The sequence below is a fragment of the Xenopus tropicalis genome, chromosome 2, assembly GCF_000004195.4.
Source record: "Xenopus tropicalis strain Nigerian chromosome 2, UCB_Xtro_10.0, whole genome shotgun sequence".
Taxonomy (NCBI): Eukaryota; Metazoa; Chordata; class Amphibia; order Anura; family Pipidae; genus Xenopus; species Xenopus tropicalis.
In genome coordinates this window covers 53,364,519-53,386,792 of record NC_030678.2, presented here as the reverse complement: position 1 = coordinate 53,386,792, position 22,274 = coordinate 53,364,519, and the positions used below count along the sequence as shown (strand labels likewise).

Genomic DNA, 22,274 nt, shown 5'->3' with positions numbered 1-22,274 from the left:
ATCTATTGTAATTATTTGCTATAACTTTCAAGACCTATTTTGCTATTCTTGTAATTTCGTTCCCTTGTAACTAAAACATTTATTTTAAGGAAGCCATTTAATTTAAAGTAATTAACTTAAACCAAACAGCATAAGCTATCTAGTTCCATCTGCACATTTTTATCTCTGTGCTCTTAAAATTAAGGACCAAATAACTCAAGTTTTGTGTCAGAACGGCAAAGAGCATTCCAGGTGTATATAGAAACATGCCAATAGATACCAGATGGTTCTGTTTCCCAGACATTGCTTATTTGTCCTGGTCTTAGAGAAAACTGGGCATTAACTTTTACTTTCCCTTTAATAAAATTAAAAAAGATGGCAAGGTTGCTAGAGGAATAACAATTTTTTTCTGACATTATTTATTTACCTTCTCTTGAAGGGATCTCTGTATTAAATAGAATATGACAGTCACACCCATAGCAATACTAACCTTAAAGGAACAGTAACACCAAAAAATGACAGCGTTTTAAATGAATATAGATATAATGTTGTGTTAGCTTACACTGGTAAAATAGGTGCGATTGCTTCAGAAACACTCCTACAGTTCATATAAAAAAGCCGCTGTGTAGCCTTGGCAGCAGCCACACGGCTGAAAAAGGATAAAAGGCACAGTTTACACTGCAGATAACAGATACATTCTGTAGAAGACAATGGGATTTTCTCCTTTTTTGCAGATTGAATGGCTGCCCTGGCCACACAGCAGCTTGTTTATAAGAACTATATCAGAGTTTCTGAAGCAAACACACCCAGTGCAGGGAAACACTACATTTTATTTTAAATATTTTACTGTTACTGTTAAGTGCACCTATCACATGAAAATTGCTTCCCCCACCAGAGGCGTGGGCTAATAGAATCGCTAGGCCGCCTGCACTGGGAGCGGGTTATTTGGTATGTATGCGAATAATGAGTGACTCCCCTCTTGCTCATTTTGCACATGCGTGTGACGTAGGAGCGATGGATGCAACTCACCCACCCCAAGTTACATGCATGTGCATAATGAGTGAGTTGTGGCTCTCGATCCCTCCTGGGCAGCCTAGCACTGTAGGGGGCTATATTTTTTTTTTAAAAAGAATATTGTTTCCCCTGCACCCCTGGTGGAGAAAGATATTTTTGGGTGATAAATCTGTAAACAGACAAATATATATATATATAAGCTTTTATTTACATTCCACCCATTCAGTTCTATATGACGCCCCCCCCCAAGCACACAGTTTTCAATGGCAACAAGCTTAATGCCATGACAAGATAAATTCATCATGAATTAATGCACAAACTATATAAATTCCTTGCTGGAAAGTTACGGGAAATGACACACAGAGCTACTTGTTACAGCTACAAAATAGACAATACTGATAATTGTCTCAGTATGTTTTAGCAGAGTATTGTCTATAGCAGGGTATTTTCTGGTATTTTGTAGCCGCAACAAGTAGCTGTCTACAAGTAGCACTATGTGTTTTAGCCCTTATCCTTCATTATACAGTGTTACATTTCAAGGCAGGGAAGCAGAACAAAAAAAATAATAACTGCTCCTTTTTCCGAGCTTCAGCACTAGGTACTCAGTGTGCCGCTGCTTCTCGATATATGACAATAGAGGGTCAATGCAAAAGACATGCCCAGCACCTGCAGTGACAAAAGAGGGTGGCATTAGCAATTAATAAAATATTCAAAGAAGAGTTACATGAAGCAGCTATGTATTTTACTGATGCACAAAAGCATAATCAAAATTCTGCATGGGAAAGATTATTTTTATATCTGAGCCACTGTTTGGTGTATTGTAATTAAGAGCAGATTTTGGTGCATGTGAGCATGCATTTTCACTAATAAATCTGCTCTGTGTACCTGCACCCAGGCCAACGCAGTGTCTGATTGCAGAGAAAGGAGACTGCAGATGTGAGCGGAGAGGCAGTTTCTCAGCCTGCACTTGTGAATACCTTTTGCTGTATGCATTGTAATAGTACAAACAACGGACAAACACTGCAATTAATACAAACCAATATACTCACTAACAAATATTCACAGTAAACTTGTGGATTGTAATTCTATCATTATGTGGCAGGGATCTTCACCCTAACCCCACTGGTTGTCTTTTAGCTATCTTCACTCTAACCTCACTGGCTGCCTCTTAGCTATCTTCACCCTAACCTCACTGGTTGCCTCTTAGCTATCTTCACCCTAACCTCACTGGTTGCCTCTTAGCTATCTTCACCCTAACCTCACTGGTTGCCTCTTAGCTATCTTTACCCTAACCTCACTGCATCTTTTGGTCATGCACAGCATAAATATAAGTTTATGCAGATCATAGGGTGCCTGGACGTCAGCCCCCCTCTTCTTCCTATTTGCCACCTCTTCTGTAGCCTGTTCACTTATTCACCACCTTGCAACTTACTGTCCATTTGCTCATCTGTACCGGGTCCATTTATAGCTTTTGCATTACCCACTGAGTTGAAGTTAGAGAGGCAGCAGAGGCATGTGCCTAAGGCCCTAGTGCCCCCCCCAAATTAAGTACATGCCTCTTCTGCTTACCCCTAGTTACAGTCCTGACTTTAGGCAGATGACTTATTTTGTTCCTGGTTCAATAATATTTGTTTCTATCAGTTGGACCACAGAGAAGTACTACTGGCTGGCTACACAAATATGGAAATAAAAAATATAATCTCTTACCTCAATAACTGAAATACATATGGTTCCCACTCCAACATACAAGAAATTTTTCTCAAACCAGTTTTTAAGTGCTTCTGAACAACCCTAAAAAAGAACACATATTTAATATCGAAGTACTCTATGGCCTGTAATAGGCAATTGATGCAGTGACACTGAAACTATTTTTTATAATGCGTTTTCTGGGCTATGGATACTATGTACATTGGATTCTGTTGAAGTATGATCTACGATGAAAGACTTTCCTGCCACTGAACAATTAAAACTCTATTAGGACTGGGGAAGAGGGACTTGTAAGACCTGTATTGTATTGTTCACTTCACACTTGATAAAGGGCTAGGCCCGAAACATGTAGTATGTACTTCCACTGCTTGAATTAAATGTTGCAGTTAAAAACACTGCTGTGCTGTTTGGATCCTCACCTAATAAATCTGTTTTGAATTTATATAGAATACATTTACTTTGGTATATAAAAATAGAGTGGAAACATACACTCTTATTATACTGAGAGATTCCTAATATGCATGAAAAATAACCATGTTATTTTGCTGCTGGAGTGCTGACTTGTATTATGGAGCACCCTGCAACTAACTCTATCCTCTTCCACACAGGCTTCTAAAATCTAGCTGCTAGCTTCTCGGCTCATTTGGCTGTAACTATATAACTATAACATATTACAAATATAACATGGATTTTGTTATTATCTACTGCTCATGATTTGGTTCCAGTAAGGTGTGCTAGAGATGAAAAAGTACATTATACATGTTAAAGGGAAAAAAGCCCCTTGCACTGCCCACTGTGGAAAGCAAAGGGACTTCAAGCCCCAGAATCCATCACTTCACAATGACATAAATTGGGCTATACACATGGCATCTTGTGATGAGATGGATTTAGATGGAGAGGCAATTAGATCCCTAGGCTATTATTGCTGATGTCATAAGAAGGCTTGACACTGAGCATGGAGCCTATCTATTACCTGAAACACTGGAATACATAATGGGAAAATATAGTGTCACTAGGAAAATGCCCCTTATTTTTCAGCAGCTTTCATGTTGGTATGAGATATAAATGAAAGATCATCAGTCAATAAGTTGTTTATAAGTTGTTGGTGCTGCAGAAATAATAATACAGTTAATGAATGATAATTCCATTTAATCATTTAGTTTGAACAGAGGTGCTATATTAGTATAATAATTCAGGTAGTGAGTGTGCTTACCATTTTGAAAAGATCGGCTTGACTGCATTTTGAGTTTGCGTTACTTGCACAACAAGAATTGGGAATATTATCCTTCCAGTCTTTTGTTCCATTGATTCCACAGCATTGCAACTAGGAAAATTTGAATCAACATTACTTTTACACTTTACTCATTTTTTGGATATAAAGGATTGCTATACATGTGGAAGTCAGCAATGTGTTACCCATGAACATCAGGAGGTTTCGAAGGAGTTGCAGTCAACAGTTACAAAGTATATAAAATAAAGCAGTTTATCAATTGCAAAAGTACAGCAGTGATATATCTAGTGACATGTCAGAAATGCAAAAAGCAATATGTTGGTTGCACACTGCAAGCCTTATAAGATAGAATTAGGGAACACATTAAACTAAATAATAAAACTTATGTCACTAGACATTTTGCAAAGTGCAATACTAGTGATGAAAAGTTTATTTCAGTGCAGGCAATAGAAAAGATAAAAGTAGGAAGGATTGGGGGGTGATATTCTTACTCTTACATAAGCGAGAGGTCTTTTGGATTTTTTATTTACAGACAGGTATACCTCTGGGACTGAATTTTACTTTTGATGTTGCTTGCTATGTTTGATATACAATGTGTGTGGATTTGTGACATAGTAAGTGATGTATCCTTTACTGCAGTGATCCCCAACCAGTGGCTCGTGAGCAACATGTTGCTCTCCAGCCCCTTGGATGTTGCTCCCAGTGGCCTCAAAGCAGGTGCTCATTGTTGAATTCTTAGCTTGGAGGCAAATTTTGGTTGCATAAAAACCCAATATAATGCCAGACAGAGCCTTCTGTAGGCTTCCAGTCCACATGGGGCCTATTAAATAGCCAATTATTGCTCCCATTGGCACCACCAGGAACATTTTTTATGCTTGTGTTGCTCTCCAACCCTTTTTCCATTTGAATGTGGCTCACGGGTATAAAAGGTCGGGGATCCCTGCTTTACTGGTTGGTTTTAGCTACAGGAAGGTGGGGTTTGGTCTATATATATGTTTTGTCTATTCTGACCCCTTCTTTGGAGCCTATTATTATGTGCTGTAGCCCTATTAGACCAATGAATGCAATGTACCTGCAGTAGCATTGTTCATTATTATGATGTAGTTTTTGTTACTGAATTACCCTGTATATTGAAAAAAAATTATTCTACCATTTAAAATTTTATTCTCCCATTTTGGGTGCAATGCTCATATCTACCTCTAGGTGGATAATGGGAGCATTTTAGCAAATCAAACGATTTCTGACCTATACAATGTTGAAACTTTTTTCAGACTTAAAGCAGCCTGGTTTTTGGAAGGGTTTATACTTGTTCACTGTCTCGTTTGCACATGCACGAGGGGGGGGGGGGGTGTAGGATCAGGCTAATGGCACATGGGGCAGTTTTCCACTGGGTATTTTATCTGGCAGAGGAACGCCTGAAGCCACCCATGCTATTTATTATTGTAAATTGGGGCTGCCTGACAGTTGGTTCTTGTTCCAGAAATGCCATGCACAAAACCTTAAAGAATAAGTAAACCTTTTTTTTTTCTATTATTAAAATTACTCTGAACAGCCTCCCAGAATTGCCTACCTCTGCCCCTCTGTTCTTTCTGACCTGGTTCCTGAGTTACATTCTGCTCTATTCCTCTCCTTGTTCAGAGTGAAGCTCCGCCCCCACTTCCTGTTCAGGTCTCTCACTACTCCGATAAGTCTTGTCGAAGTGGAGAGCCCTTCTGCGCATGCCTTTCACTGTCCGCTGAAGCTTGTAGGGTTTAGACAAGTTGCAGGTAGGCGCTAGGTGGCAGAGGGAGCCCGTCTGATCTTCAAATAAAAGCGCGCGAGATCTTGCGTGTGATCTCAGTGACTGGTGCGCACGTCTCTGCTGCAAGGTGTGCGCTCATATTACAGCAGATGCGCAACGGCTTTCCAGGTGGGTGGGGGCTTCCGCTCCTTCTCAAGAGCTTTTAAAGATGGCGCGCGCGTCAGGGCAACACCAGGGCTAGCGCTGGACATGATGAAAATAAGGTAGTCTTATAATTAAATTTAAGGTAGTCTAAAATGTATAGAATAGTGATCTAAAGCTAAATATATGATTTGGATTTTTAACATTTACATCTCCTTTAAGGGTTATTGCACACTGGGAGATTTGATCTGTGCTAGCCGCAGGGAACAAACCTCCTGAAAATAGCTTTTTTTTCAGTGTGAATTACAGGTTGTAAAACTTATAGTGAAATCACTAGAAAATTGTTTAAATGTTTTTTGCAGACTTAAGGTATGGTGATCCAAATCATGGAAAGATCCCTTATCTGGAAAACCTCAGGATAAGCATTCTGGATAAAATATCCTATATCTGTATTGGCTTAGTAGACATGGAGTCCTCAGCAGTCCCAAAAGCTTGTATTTTATTAATCTGTCCAATAAAAATGAGCACTTTCTCTGCATTTTCCTGTTCCCACACTACTCACTGCATGGAATTTGCAGATGAAATATTCAGGAGAATTACAACCTTATCAAATATTTTATAAAAGCACAGAGCCGAATGCCAGAGCACCACTGCCACCACTGATATTTCCACACCAGTGCTTGTTCTTGTGGGCATGCCTCGCAATAATACTTTAACCAGTTGCCACATGACCCACCTCTTAAACCATATGAGGTTTACAACTTTTCCCGGTTCATTCACTAAATATACTCACATTTCTCTGTATTATATTCCATGTTTCACTTGAATTCTGTTTTAGATTCTGTTCAAAACTGCTTGTTAACCTGTCCCTCACATAATTATCAAGCTGGAAGAGAAAAAAACAAATAGCAAAATAATTTTAACAAAGTCTGAAAAACGTTTGTTTCCACCTGATGAAATTTTCCACACATTATGCCCCATACAAGACAGTTGATGGAAACCAACACTGACCTACCGACACCTTCTCAGCTTCACGACACTACAGTCCCTAGAAAAACAATTGCAACCAATACATTGTTTATTAATATATCAAAATCACTATTAGAATGGTTCCATAAGTTTAAATAGGTACAGGTATGGGACCTTTTATCCAAAATGCTCAGGACCTGGGGCTTTCTGGATAGGGGATCTCTATACCTTAAAGCAGTGCTGTCCAACTTCTGCGGTGCCGAGGGCCAGAATTTCTCTCACATACATGGCGGAGGGCCGCTAATGGAAGCCAGTTTGACCACTCCCCCCTTTTAAGCCACACCCACTTCAAACCACACCCATTTTATCACAATGGTGTTAGTCCAGCAAAAACCCAAATGCTTGGTCCTCACTGCAGGGATATCAACCATCATCCATATATGAAAAAATTATATTATGTCATATTAAGACATACCCTTAAATCCATATGACTCCTCCTCCTCCCCTGTGGATAGCACAGCAACCACCAGCATATAATTACACACCTTAGGGGCCATTTAATGGCTATTTCCAACTGCTAACAAACTCCCAGAACAAACCCCTGCCATGTTCACCTCATACAGGCAGCATAGGGCAGGCAGAGCATGGCACACACAGGCAGCATAGGGCAGGAAGAGTATGGCACACACAGGCAGCATAGGCCAGGCAGTACATACAATGTCTGAGGTGTCAACAAGTGAACAATGTGGGTGATTACAGCCTGAGCCTGAGGTGTGAACACTGCAGGGAGTGAACAATGCAGGGATTAAAATGTGTGAACTACACAGGGGATTAAAACATGTTTAAACAATACAGGGGGATTACAGCCTGAATCTGAGGTGAGAACCATGCAGGGGGCCAGTTAAACTCAGTACTGATACCATTTAAAGCTTACTCAAAGGTAAGCCATCAAAACAGCCAGACAGGTGGGGGGGCCACACAGAGGGGGGTCGCGGGCCGCCAGTTGGACAGCACTGCCTTAAAGTGTACCTATCACTCCTATATTGTTTCTTTCACCAGTGGTGTGGCCTAATAAACCCAGCACTCCGGTTGGGTGAAACAATAGTTTTAAAAAAATAAAAACACCAGCACTAGGCTACCCACACCGGGAGGGTGCTCCCAGTGCTGACAGCCATGTTGGTTGGCACACATATGCATAATAAGCAGATCTCCTGACTCGCTTACTATGCACATGTGCTTGACGTAGGAGCGGTGGATGTATACCATCCTCTTACGTCAAATACCATGCACATAATGTGGCACTCATTCATTAGGTGTGTGTGTGTGCTCCAACATGGCTGCCCCCAGTGAAGGTAGCCCAGCGCTGGCAGGGGCAGTTTTTTTAAAGAAAAAATAATGTTTCCCCTGTCTGTAGTGCAGGCTCTATTAGCCCAAACATCCAGTGGAGGAAACAATATAGGGGTGATAGGTACCCTTTCAGTCTTCTAAACAATCATTTAAACATTATTTAAAACCAGTAGGATTGTTTAAATAATCTTAGTTTGGGTCAAGTACAAGGTTCTATTTCATTATTACAGAGAAAAAGAGAATCATTTTTAATTTATTTGATTAAAATTAAGTCAATGGGAGATGACCTTCCCGTAATTCTGAGTTTCTGGAAAATGGGTTTCTGGATAAAACATCCCATACCTGTACCACTATACTCACAGATGAACTAGTTTTAAATGGGAATAACTATTTTGATGCAAACTATGAGAATCCCATGTACAAAGAAAACAGTAGCGTGACACTCTGGTAAAGGTATATTTGCTATATTTCACAATTAAACCTCTGCAACGTTTTCAATTCCAGTTTTTTATTGCTTCTATTTTTGTGAACAATGCACAGCATGACATTTAAAGGAGAAGGAAAGGTACAGTCACTGGGGTGTCCAAAATGTTAGGCACCCCCCCCCCAGTGATTGTAATCATTTACCTGATACCCCGGGCCAGGGCCCCTATAAGCAGAAACCTGCACTGGCTTTGGGTAGCTGCGATCCTCTTCCTCAAAGGTACCCTGGGCCGGTGCAGTTTTCAACTGATAGGGGCACCGGGAGCACCGGCCCAGGGTATCAGGTAAGTGCTAACAATCACTGGGTGGGTGCCTAACATTTTGGTAGCCCCCAGTAAACATACCTTTCCTTCTCCTTTAACTAGTAAATATGTTACTCAGAAGTACAAACGTACCTGCTTTTCATAAACAAACAGTAAGATTGCCATTATGACTTCAGCCAAGAGGATCAGCAGCAGCAAAATGAAAAACTAGAAAACAAAGGCATATATGTATGTTAAACACTTTATTGTATAGCTAAGACACATGATAATACACATGATAATAAGCCCAACTATCTGCTATAATAAAGTAAAGCTCAGATTCATTTAAAACTGCACAAAGAGCTAATTGTGATGTCCTATTGGAAAGGGTTGTGTGTTTTAAATGCAGGTTTACCCTTGGAAGGGGCAGTCTGACCTATTTTGTTGTTTCTGTATCTGACCTCGGGCATCATTGTCTTGACCTGCAGCATTGACATTAATACTATCTGATCTGGATCAGTAAAAGAGGGTGAAGCTATTAATCAGCATGAAAAAAATATCTCTGCATTAATTTTCAAATGTCCGTGATAAAATAGAGGACACAATTACTCCAAAATGGACGTCATACAGAGTAAGTGGAGTATTATTTTCAAATATGCCGCATGGCCAAATTGGTTGAAAAGGCGAAAACATCCTATTCCTTCTCATAGTATTGAAAAGACATATTGGACTTCCTTTGCCCAACAAATTTTAGAAGAAATATAAAGAAACACCTCTGCATACAATGAAGTTGTAAGTGTTGTTGTCTCATTCAGATACTAAACCAGTGGCTTTGTAGAATTTCTGCATTTAAAAAAATAAATAAAAAAAAAATAGCTCTACTTACATTACAGACTAGACATGCCTGCATGTATTGGTGCTTTATTGATTGTATATATCCCCAACAGAAATACAGTCATAAACAATGAAGTACATGTAGGCACGATGAACATGCAGCATACTATGTCGTTAATACCGTGTACGCAGAGCAAGGAGTCTACTTGGGCCTCAATAGATTTGTAAGTGTGACTCAGATATAGGAATGTAATAAAAGTCATTAAGGAAAAAATATAAAAATGATTCTTTTGTGCAAACAATTTATCCTGTACAGTACATGGATTTTATATAGCTTTAATATGGCACTGAAAGAAAGACTGCAAATTTTATAGTATATTCAGGGCTGTAATAAGGCCCATTGTTGCCCCATGTATCAGACCTCAGCTGCCCCCTTCTCCCAGCAATGGCCCAATGACCCACCTATCTTGTGCATGCACCCATTACTGTAGAAACAGATAAGCCCCCCTTCCCCTCAGCTTTACTGCCAAATTTAGCATCTGGCTGCTGCCCAAGGCACAAGACTAATGGTGCCTATATGGTTGATTCAGCCCTGAGTATATTATACATTTGGAATTTCCAGAAGTAAAGCAATCGTGGGAAAAGAAGGCTGGGCCTTGTTACTAGGGGCTGCCACTTCTTGTTCCAGCACGATCCAGACAGGTGCCCAGTGAAGTCAGGGGCAGTACTGATCATATCGGGGGGTGTTTTAATGACATTTGGAGTAGTGTCTGTGACATTTAGGGCAGGCTATAATGCAGCAACCTGTGACTGAACACATTTCAGGTCAAGAGACAGTCCTATCCGGTTTTCAGACATCAAACAAGCGATGTTATAACCAGGCTGTACTAGTTTGCTACTTTTCTTTCTCTCCCCTACACTATTCGTATACAACATCCCCACCCATTGGTACAGGAAATTGATGTTATTTATAGATAGTGACATTTTACACTCAATATTCTATGTGATTTGCTGCATGCAGAAGTTCCTGTTACCTGCTACATCTCATAAATAGCATATTGTATGTCATTTTCTTCCTAGCACTTACAGTTTTTTACTTAGTGGATTACCCTATCCTATTGCCAGTGTGCTCCATTGCTCCTTCCACTCATGGTCTAACCTTCATCCAGTTCTGCTCAGGTTAATGGCAGGTCACTAGTGTAGCTTAGGAATTACCCATCCAACTGAATAGTCTACACAGGATTACAAGCCACCTTCCTTGCACCCATGAGATATGGGGAGACTGTACAAATCCATGCAACAAGTAGGAGGTAGAATAAGAAAGGAGTAGCCTTGCCCAAGTGATGGCACCATAGGGGGAAGAGCATAGGTGCTTAGTGTCTTAGTATCTGCCAAATGTTACCAGACAAAGCTGTAGTCCAGGGCTAAAGATAGGAAAGTCAATAGACCTTTCTGTCCAAATCTGTCTTAATCAGAACTGTGGTAATACAATATTTAGTCTGTGTGAACTCTCAACACTACGCCTCCAGTTATACAACAGTCTTTCTTGAAAACTAATAAATCTCAGAGTGTGAAGTTCTTGCAAGTTGTAAGGGAAGTATCACTGGTGCAGGACATGCGGCCGGGGCCCCGCCCCCCTTTCCAGATGTGAATTTTAAGCCGCATGCATACGAGGCTCTGGCAGGCCCTGAGGAAGTGTTGGCCTGGGGGAAATCACACCCCCTCACCCCGAGTAGTTCAACTACTGCTTTCGAGAAGAAAGTACAGAAGGCCTAAACTGTCATTTACGATGACCCTGCACACAAGAGCGAAAAAGAACCGTGCCCCATTAGTGCTCATCTAAGAAGCACGCACACCAGTTATGACACAGTGCAAAGTGCAGAGCATTGCCGTGGGCGCAATTGAGACCCTATGCAGCCTGTAGCCACTGGTGCTCCATGACTTGCGTGCCTGAATAATGTGCAAGTTACAAGTGTAAGGGGTGAGAGAGGATGCCTGTGTACCACCCCCTGCCTACCCCTTATGCAGCAATATGTATTAATTCACAAAGTGCATTAAGTCCTTGCAATTTAGAATGGGACAGGGTGCAAAGTGCAGAACACTGGTGATAAGAAAGACATAATATGATAAAAGCACTGCATTTTGTAATTGGTATTACATTAAACTGTCAATAAAATATTTCTAAATATTTCTAAATCCAACCCAGTCTCAATGCAGGAGTACATTTGGATACAGGTTATAATATAGGGATAAAACATTTTGGACATTTCCATTGCAATAGATGGCATTACTGTGAAGTTACCTTAGATATGGTGTTTAAACAGTACATTAATTTTCATACATCTGCTACCAGGTTGAATGAGTGTGTATGTGTTTGTATAGCTATGGGGCCCAGAAACTTCTAATAATGCCAGTGGTAATGGCAGAAGGTTTAGAATGCGCGGTATGTTTGCAAGGTGTGCTGCTTAATTAAAAGGCCCAATTTAAAGAGCCCAATTTGTAAAGCAGAGTAAAATCCTCTACAAAACAGTACAGTGCAATATATGTTACTTACCGTAAGAAGAAGGCATTTATTTTCTTTAATTGCCCCCATACATCCTAGAAACCCAAACACCATAATGATGATGCCAATTGCAATTAAAGCATTGCCAACAGTAAGCGAGGGGTTATTTGTAAGTAAGTCTCCGTAGATGTTGTTTACCACAAAGTATATGCCAATAGCTATTATCGAACATCCAGTCACCTGTAAATCATAAATATATTTATAATATAGAAAGATGTGATACACTGAAATCTGCCTCAGTCTAGATCATCAATGTACCTTTACTCAAACCAAAAACCCCAAAACTCCAGTTCATTTCTTTCCTAACCCATTTGTCCCCTGCAACCAATTTCAAACCCAAAGGTGCATGATGTAAGCATACAACGTCATTACCCAAGTAATCCATTGGTTTTCATAAAGGTCACCAAATCATCACACAGTTTATATTACATTGCCCCTAATTAATTCTTTGCATAGCTCGTGTGGTACCACAATTTACACCGTTTCAATAAGTTCATTGTGTAGTAACTATGTTAAGATCTCTCCTTGTGGGGTGTGAGCAGGGACAGCTACCTCAGACAAGCTGCATACTGTGGGTCCCAAAAAGCAGAATGGATGTTGGGTTAAAAAGTGTCATTTATAAGTATGAAACAAGAGAGCAACAACTCCTATGGGTAGACCTCATTAGAGCTACCCTAGGCAGAGCCTAGAAGGTTTTAGCCGAGGCAGAAGTCTTGAGTGTTTGAAGGAGGGCTGGGAGATAGAATCTTGAGGCCTGGAGTCTATGAAGGAGGGATGGAAGATGGGAAGAGTCTTTCAACTGGTGTAAGAACAAGATGGAGCCACATTAAAGTTTCAGAATATATGCCTTACAATGTAGAAACTGTTGGGTGCAGACTGGGCATTCTGTCCTTTGCTTGGAACTAGCAATTAGCCCCACCAAGTACCTTAATGGGGGCACTATCTATGATGGATACTTTGACACTGGGGAAGGGTAAGCAAATGGTGACTTAGGTCCAACACATTTACAAGCGTATAAACATATTAATGCATTTAGCAACAGTGGGAGCCCCCCTCCCACCCTAGGACAGGGCACTGGTGCTGCTAACCTGGGCCTGTGTGAATTAGCTAAGGCATCAGCAGACCTGATTTTCTGTTTGGGCAGATGAACTAAAATCAGATGGCTTTGAGCAATGGTTCAAATGCATCAGGCCCCCTCATGGCTCAGACTTGGATGATTTGTTTCAGTAGCTATAGCCAGACAGATTATAGTTTCTGTTCTTTTATACAGAGTGGCAACTCTTTCCTTTCACAAATTCATGGTTCGAAGTTTCCCAATAATTTATCATTAAACAAATGCATGAATCACTTACCCAGAATAAAAAATTGAAGGCAAACATTAAATATTTGAGCGTGTTCACGAAATTACTTGCCATTGTGAATGATTTTCAATTCCTGGAAAAATCAACATTAAAGTATGTTTTAGAAATGACTCTATTCATTGGTTAGGTTCTGTATTCAATTTGTGTTCAACTTTGCTTAAATTGCCACAGTTCATTTAAAGTACTTGCGTCCAAAGCTGCACTTTTGGTGCATTTCTGCTTCTTCATGTATTTGGATAAAGAGTATTTGTGGCCAAATGACCGAATTAGCCTGAATTCGTCCAATATCCCCCACCCGTAGGTCGGGGATATCAGGAGAAGATCCGCTCGCTTGGCGCCTCCTATCAGAGTGCACACAGCAAAAAAGTAATATAGAACATTATATAAAGCCGCTCACAGGGCTTAAAAGTATAGTGAGAAAGATATATATATATATATATATATATATATATATATATATATATGTATATAGCTGGCCTATAAATTTGACAGATGGAACCAACTAATGATACTCTCAAAAGAACACAGTAACTTTAACAAGTGCACTGTTGGAAAGATGCTTTAAAGGTTTCATTCATTGCTTGTATACATCGTATGTGTTTATGCTACTTATGAGAAGATATTAGCTATAATATAAAGGTAACTGTCGCATACACCGGCTGCACCTGTGCAGACTGAAAGTAGCTAAATAATGCTGGATAGGAGGCAAAAGGCATCAGAATGTCAGGCAAGAGAATATACAGAGCCAAGTAATCCTCCATGGTTTGCCATGCAATGGCACCTATAATAAGGCAGTTTTCAAACTGGAAATAACACAAGGGACAGTTTTTAATACTGGTACTCTCTATGCTGCTATAACCCCCCAAAATAGGTGGATAGTTCTCTGACATTCTCACAAACAGCTCTTATGATGCAGTGACAACTACTGTAAACTGCAGCACTTATTCTCGTATTTGGGTCTATAAAATACCCACTCACACAGATTGTTAGCTCTACAAGAAAGGAATCTCATTCATCATGTCTTTTAACAAACAACACAATCTTTAGTGTAACTACAATATATTTTGTATTTATTTGTTTTATTATTATATTAACCCCTGAACAGCACATACATACATTTTTTAACCATTACACACCTTAGTAGTTGTCTGCTAGAAACGTCACCATCCTGGAACACAATTAAAAATCTTCCCAAAACAAGTACTTATCATCTTTCTACCTAAAGGTGGCCATACGTGTTAAGGTCTGCTCATTTGGTGAGGTTGCCAGCTGTACACCTGTCTGGCTGCTTTGATAGCTTACCTTTGTGTAAGCTTTAAATGGTATCGGTACTGGCCCCCAGCATGGTCCACACCTCAGATTCAGGCTGTTAACCCCCTGTATTGTTTAAAAATGTAATCCCCTGGGTTGGTCACACCTTTTAATCCCTACATTGTTCACCCTCTGTATTGTTCACACCTCAGGCTCAGACTGTAATCACCCACATTGTTCATCTGTTCACACCTCAGACAGCAGTAGAAATTCACAAATAAACCCTGCACACTATAAAAAGAACATATACTGAGGTGGTACTACAATTAAAAAGTTTTTTTTTTATATATAGTTATTGTGCAAACTGTAGGAGCAGTGCCAGCATTGTGTCACAGTATGTGTGTGCCATACTCTGCCTGCCCTGTGCTGCCTGTATGTGCCATACACACAGCGAGCATAGGGCAGGCATGGAATGGAACACACAGGCAGGGTAGGGCAGACAGAGTATGGCACACGCAGGCAGGCAGAATATGGGACACATAGGCAGCATAGGGCAGAGAGAATATGGCACACATAGGAACACACAGGCAGGGTAGGGAAGACAGAGTATGGCACACACAGGCAGGTGGAATATGGCACACATAGTCAGCATAGTGCAGGCAGAGTATGGCACACACAGACAGCATAGTGCAGGCAGAGTATGGCACACACAGGCAGCATAGGGCAGGGAGAGTATGGCACACATAGGCAGCATAGGGCAGGGAGAGTATGGCACACATAGGCAGCATAGGGCAGGGAGAGTATGGCACACACAGGCAGGGTGGGCAGGTAGACTATGGCACACAGGGTAGGGAAAGCAGAGTATGACAGGTTTTTGCTGCGCTACCACCGTTAATATGGTTATGGCCATGTGATAACATGGGTGTGGTTTCAAGTGGGTGTGGTTTGAAAAGGGAGAGTGGTCAAAACCGGCTTCCATTATCGGCCCTCCACCATATAGACCGGAAAAATTCCGGCCCTCTGTACCACAGAAGTTGGATAGCACTGGTCTTCGACACTTTTCTCTCCTTTAGGGGAGCAGGGTCCTCCAGCAGGGGAGGGATCTGTAATCTATTGGATAAGAGGAGGAGAATTTGGGCAGCAGTGTTTAAAACAGAATGAAGGTAAGTGATGGAAGTTAGGGAGGCCAATTAGTAGAAGGTTACAGTAGTCTATAACCTTCTACTAATTGGCCTCCATAACTTCCATCGCTTCCCTTCATTCTGTCTTAAACACTGCTGCCCAAATTCTCCTCCTCTTATCCAATAGAGTACAGACCCCTCCCCTGCTGGAGTCCTTATCATGGCTTCACATTAAACAAAGATTATCTTACAAACTCCTTCTCATAACCTTCAAAGCTCTTCACTCCTCTGCACCTCACTTCATCTCTTCCCTTGTGTCTCCATATATTCCTTGCTGACTTCTCTGCTGCTCTCAGAACAACTGTGCACAGCACTACTACTGATGTTTCCCGTCTTAAACCCTTTTGCCTTGCTGCTCCTTATATTTGGAATGCCATCCATGAATTCCTTCATAGAGAATCTTCCCTCAGTCTCTTCAGAACTAAACTCAAAGACTACCTTAAGTTAAGTTGGGTTGAAAAAAGTCCAAATTCACCCGTTCCAAGCAAACCCCAGTGCACACACATAGAGCAACCTATCTATACACTCACATACATAAACTCTATATACCAACATCAATACTAATTGTGTATTTTGGTATCACAAAAGCCTTGGATACTATGCTTGTTCAAGAAATCATTCAAAGTATTCTTAAAGACATTAACAGAGTCTGCCATTACAACATCACTAGGAAGGGCATTCCACAACCTCACTGCCCTCACCGTGAAAAACCACCTGCGCTGCTTCAAATGGAAGCTCCGTTCCTCTAATCTAAAGGGGTGACCTCTGGTGCGTTGATCATTTTAACGAGAAAAACCCCCTGCTATCTGCCTATATTCCCCTCTAATGTACTTGTACAGAGTAATTATTTCCCCTCGCAAGCACTTTTTTTCCAGAGAAAACAACCCCAACCATTACAGTCTATTCACATAGTTTAACCCTTCCATCCCCCTTACCAGTTTTGTTGCACCTCTTTGCACTCTCCAACTCATTAATATCCTTAAGTACTAGAGTATTATCTCCTTCAAGTTAGTCACATATTTGCATTGCCCACATTTGCCACTTTTAAATATTCCAAGATATTTACATTAATTATAACCATCCTTTCTACTAACGAACTGACTATGTACTAACCAGTCTTTCTGGCTTCTATTTCTTCTGTATGTAATGCGGGGAAAGGCCTTACTGATTCAACTGTCACTCAACAAGATGTCCCAATGTTTGTTAATGATACTCGTTACACTATCATATTGTGTATTATAGGTTGAAATCAATCTAGTACATTCTGTATTATTAGATATCCCCTTTATCCTCCTGTTTGTCCCTGTGTCATACAGTAGAGAGTCCCTTTTTGTAGCCAAAGCATCTTGATAGGCTCTATACAGGGTTTTGAACTTGACAAAAACCAGAGGTGAGGAAGTCCAAAAAAAGAGATCATTGTGTCTTCCTAAAAGATTTTAGATAATGCACCAAGTTTAGATACCCTCCTGGCTAAAGTGATTTCCAATAGAAAGTTTACTGTCATAGACGCTAATTTTATATCCAGTACTAGGTTCAGATCCTAACTAGGAACTGGATCCTTAAATAAAGGTCAAAGTTATTCAGGGCCCTAATGAATTGCATCACCAAAGGGTCCCTGATCCCTAAATCTCCTATACATATCTTTGACTTGCATCTTGAATTGGGCATCCGAAGTACAGATCCTTCTCATCCTAAGATACTGGAATACCATTTATGCGTTTCAAGGATAGGATAATGAAGCAAGCAGTAAGCCATTATTGGCTGTGTCCTTTCTATACAAACTTGCTTCAATAAGTCCATCTAAATTTACCTCCAATGTAACATCCAATAAATGTACTGTAACTGCATTCGATCATATGTGCATGTGAACTTTAGGTTAAAATGATATATGTTTAAGGCATCCACAAATTCCTGGAGTAGCGCTGGGGGACCCTGCCACACCATAAAGATGTCATCAATATATCAGTGCCAATGCAAAAATTGGCCTATCAATTCATACATTTTGCTATCCTTGAATAGCCACCTTTCCCATGATCCCAAATATAAGTTGGCATAGTTAGGGGCACATTTTGCCCCCATGGCCACTCCTTGAGTCTGAAGATAGTATATGCCACTAAAAAAAAAACCTAATGCCTAAGAACATAGTCCAATAAGTCAATGGCGAACCTCTAGTATCCTAAATGCAATTGGTCGTCTTCCAACAACCATTCTCTTATACAACATATGCCCAGCCCACGAGGTATGCTCATATAGAGAGCCTCTACATCATGTTCTAGGGCAGCCCACTTTTAAGAAGGTGTAAGTGTCAGTGACAATTATACCTGCCTCACTAGCCTTGTCAATTAAGGCAAACGGTTCTGCCTTCAATTTGCTTAGATTAAGTAACAAAAGGGGCTTTTACCAAGCCTCATTTTTCAAGATCTTCTCGCACATTAACTTATACACTCACAATCCATTCTAACAATATTTGAACCCTTACCTGATGGTTTTATAATGATGTCCTCAATATTCTGTGATTCCTTAAAGGCTCTCCTTTTAGATTAGGCTTTATCTCAACCCTTTTCAGCCTTTCAATAATCTTTATTAACTGGCCAGTTCATAATTGATGTCCAGATGGGCCTATGGTTAAGTGCCCAGTATAGGCACGAAACACATAGGGCTTAAATGTACAATGATGTATTAAATTCATAATAAACAGCACATTTTTAAGCAGCATATCTACGCCAGTCCAGTTTTGTTGCCAGCCCGCTTGTCAAGAACAAGTTTTCCCCCTTAACTGAAGGTCTGGGGCATGTACCCCCAGACCCACTATTCCAAGTGGTGAATTCAACTCTACAGGACTTATTTTGATTATTTCTACACACAGGTGCCTGTTGGTCAGGCTGCATCATTTTTTGCACTGTGTCAAGCCACACTTTTAACAAAAAATATGGATAGCCACAGTTATCTCATGAGCATTTGAAAACTAGATATGCATTTAAGAAAATGTGTCAAACCAACTAGTCACCAGAGTCTTACTGTTTATATTCTGAGCTACTGCTTAGCTTGGGGAATAGCATGTTTACAGGATCCTGTTGTGGTGTAAGGGTCCAGTTTAATAATCACCATTTCCTTTACATACAAACACAGTCTTAAAGAATTGAGGGATTCCTGTTTTTCTGTCTCTGGGCACATACACATATGGCCTTTTGCACCATTACGTGCCCTTACACCCCATGTTTGTAATCATTCCTATACCAGGGCAGTGTGTGAGCTGTGGCTATGAAGGAGGCAGTTATCTTGTATGTGAATTTTATTTTTATGACCCCCCCATAGTTTTATGTGGGTGGGGATAGCATTTACACCTATTAACACTACAGCTCACGTTGCATTTTGTTAATATGACATTTGGTGGCATATTTTTCATGCAACTTGCTTTCGTTCAGCCACAAGTGAACATTAGTGAGGTTGGATCAGAAACAACTTACTCTGGTGAGGGCAAGGATGCTGGAATTATAGGGGAAAATTCTGCATTTTGGAAAAAACATGGCAATTGTGCTCCAAACTGCACTTTACTCACTGCAGTGGCAGTTGTCCATGGCCCCTTAGACTTATGGCATGGAGATTTCTTGCCTGTTGTTAAACCTGTGCTACCATGTGCGACAAATATAATAATAAAAATAACCGGTGGGAAAACATACGTGCCAATTCATTTTCCAAAGTTTGCTTGCTAGAAACTTCCTTATATTTTGGCACATGTTTATCATTTATCCTATTTGCGTTCTACAGTGTGTACTTACTATTTGGGCATTTAGACATAGTCTAACAGGGACACTTTCCTTGTTACACCTCTAGGCAGAATCCCATTAGATTAAGTATTAGACAGACTCTCTGCAAATCAGTCTAGTGCACAGAGAGAGAATTCTTTCCAAATGAATAAAAAAACCCTTGGGGTTAAATGCACTAAAGACATTTCCCATTCTTCTCAAAGGTTTTCTTCTTTTAACTAAGTGCAGGAAAAGGGAAATTACTTAGAATGAAAATAGGAAGTGTTTAAAACACCACTATGGGCTAATAATAATAATATATTGTCTGAATGAAAATGTCTTATTGTTGTTTGTTAACATTTGTGTGCGGGAGCTGCCATAACCCTATTCTTCAGAAGAAGCATCTTTCATTAGTTCCAGTAAAACAGCAGCCTAGTGACCTTAGTTTTTTTTAAATATTGTGCAGGCTTGTTATTACAAAAGCGTTTGCACTATTGCTTCCTGTTCAGCCAGCATTCTGTTTTCTAGTTACAGTCAGTTCTATAAACATTTCATGCAGACCAATTGGCTGCCTACAGGTATAGATCTTACAGGCCTTGGGCCCGGGGTACAGAGTTTTTAAATGACCCGTCTAGGATTATTTCTATAAGCAATAACATTCTGGCATGGCTGAATATAATTGTAGGTCTAATGATGAACATAGCCTAAAATGTATTTTAGATTGCAACCTAGGATGATATTTCAGTCATTCTATAGCAATATTTTACAAATGAATTATACTCAAAAGCGCTGTTATCTACTAATATAAAGCTGTCTATATATATACCAGTAGCTTGCTGGCTCATGTATTGGGCCTGCCCATAGTTGGGAAATCACATTGTTTTACTCCACTGAGTCCTCTTAAGGTAGTATGTCTCAACTGATATGCAAAATTAGAGGTTTGAGTACGCAATAGCCCAACTAGCCCTGCACCAGCTCTATATAAAGCACAGGTTTATGTCAGCTTATAGACCAAAATCTGCCATGAGTGCACACAGAGAGGTAGAAGCCATTAATTTCGGTTTTCAAAGACCATGGGGTAATTGGGGTAATTCAAAGTGCACCAGTGTTTTCTCCTTTGGCACAACATGTACTGAGTGCACACTAAGCATATCATGTTCTTAAAATGCTGCATTTTTAGTAGCCCAAAAATGAGGAGCCAAAGCTGCGCTTCTATACTTGCATAGCAATAACCTGGAAAAGGCACAGTTTCAGATAATGATTGCCTGACAAGCACTTGCAGGAGATTCCTGTGCAAATCAACTTTCTGGAGCCTTGGTGATGGGTTTTAGGGATGCTCAAGTTGAAAATCCAAAATCACTATTACCATAAGGCGGAAAGCACAAATGGTGCCCAACCATTTAAAACCCATGCAACTATATTAAGCAGTGCAGCCAAAGGTAATATGCAGTTTAAATAAAACATATTTTTGAATAGTATATATATATATCATTATAGTAGAGACTAATAGTTATATATTAGTATGATCATACCTGTTTTAATACTTTTAATCCTTGAGGAGGCTTTGAAACATTTACAGTAGTGGCGACGGAGGTCCTGCCTTTACTTAGCTAAAGAGGAAGTAGCTACAAAAGCTTTTTTTCTTAAATCTACATCACTTTTTTGGGTGATGATTCTACGTCAGTGATGTGGGTGGGACTAGCAACATTATCTTTAACATTATCTTTGTACTTCCTAAAAACAAGCACAATTTAAGCACGATCTTTAGTTATATCTCTAGTTTATTCTAAACCAGAATCATATATTGCAGCTAAAGCAGATAAGCCTTGGTGGGGGATATGCAGCTTTATATTTTAGTATGAAGAAATGGTACACACCCACAGACCAAAGATTTCCTTTGCATTTAGTGGACTTCAAGTCTAGAGTGGTGTAAAATAGTGGGATAAATTCCTGCGTTAGAATGGAGTATTCCTATTCATAAATAGAGGAATGGGAGCTTTACATATGTATGTATGTATAACTTTATTTATAAAGCGCTACTTATGTACGCAGCGCTGTACAGTAGAATACATTAATACAAACAGGGGGTATTAAAATAGATAAATACAAAGTATTACAATAAGCACAAATAAATACAGATAAATACAGTTGCAATAAGTTAAGAGTCAAAGACACAAGAGCAGTGATCCCCGACCAGTGGCTCGGGGGCAACATATTGCTCCCCAACCCCTTTGATGTTGCTCTCAGTGCCCCCAAACCAGGTAGTTATTTTTGAATTCCTGACTTGGGGGCAAGTTTTGGGTGTATAAAATCAAAAGTTAATACCAAATAAAGCCCCCTGTAAGCTGATAGTGTGCATAGAGGCTGCCTAATAGCCAATCTTAGCACTTATTTGGCACCTCCATGAACTTTTATGGTGCTTGTGTTGCTCTCCAAGTCTTTTTACATTTGACTGTGGCTCACGAGTAAGAAAGGTTGGGGACC

The 22,274-nt window shown here is 40.1% G+C and overlaps 1 protein-coding gene across 1 annotated transcript; it reads right to left on the bottom strand.

Moving 5' to 3' along the window:
* Window positions 1–390: 390 nt before the first annotated feature.
* cd53 (CD53 molecule) lies at window positions 391–21,406 on the bottom strand. Its single transcript, XM_002942788.5, has 8 exons — window positions 21,323–21,406; window positions 13,604–13,685; window positions 12,243–12,431; window positions 9,008–9,082; window positions 6,607–6,699; window positions 3,914–4,024; window positions 2,701–2,784; window positions 391–1,659 (listed from the first exon to the last, which is right to left on the bottom strand). The coding sequence occupies exons 2-8, from the start codon at window positions 13,664–13,666 to the stop codon at window positions 1,588–1,590; spliced, it is 687 nt and encodes a 228-aa protein (XP_002942834.1). The 5' UTR covers window positions 13,667–13,685; window positions 21,323–21,406; the 3' UTR covers window positions 391–1,587.
* Between the last annotated feature and the right edge of the window lie 868 nt (window positions 21,407–22,274).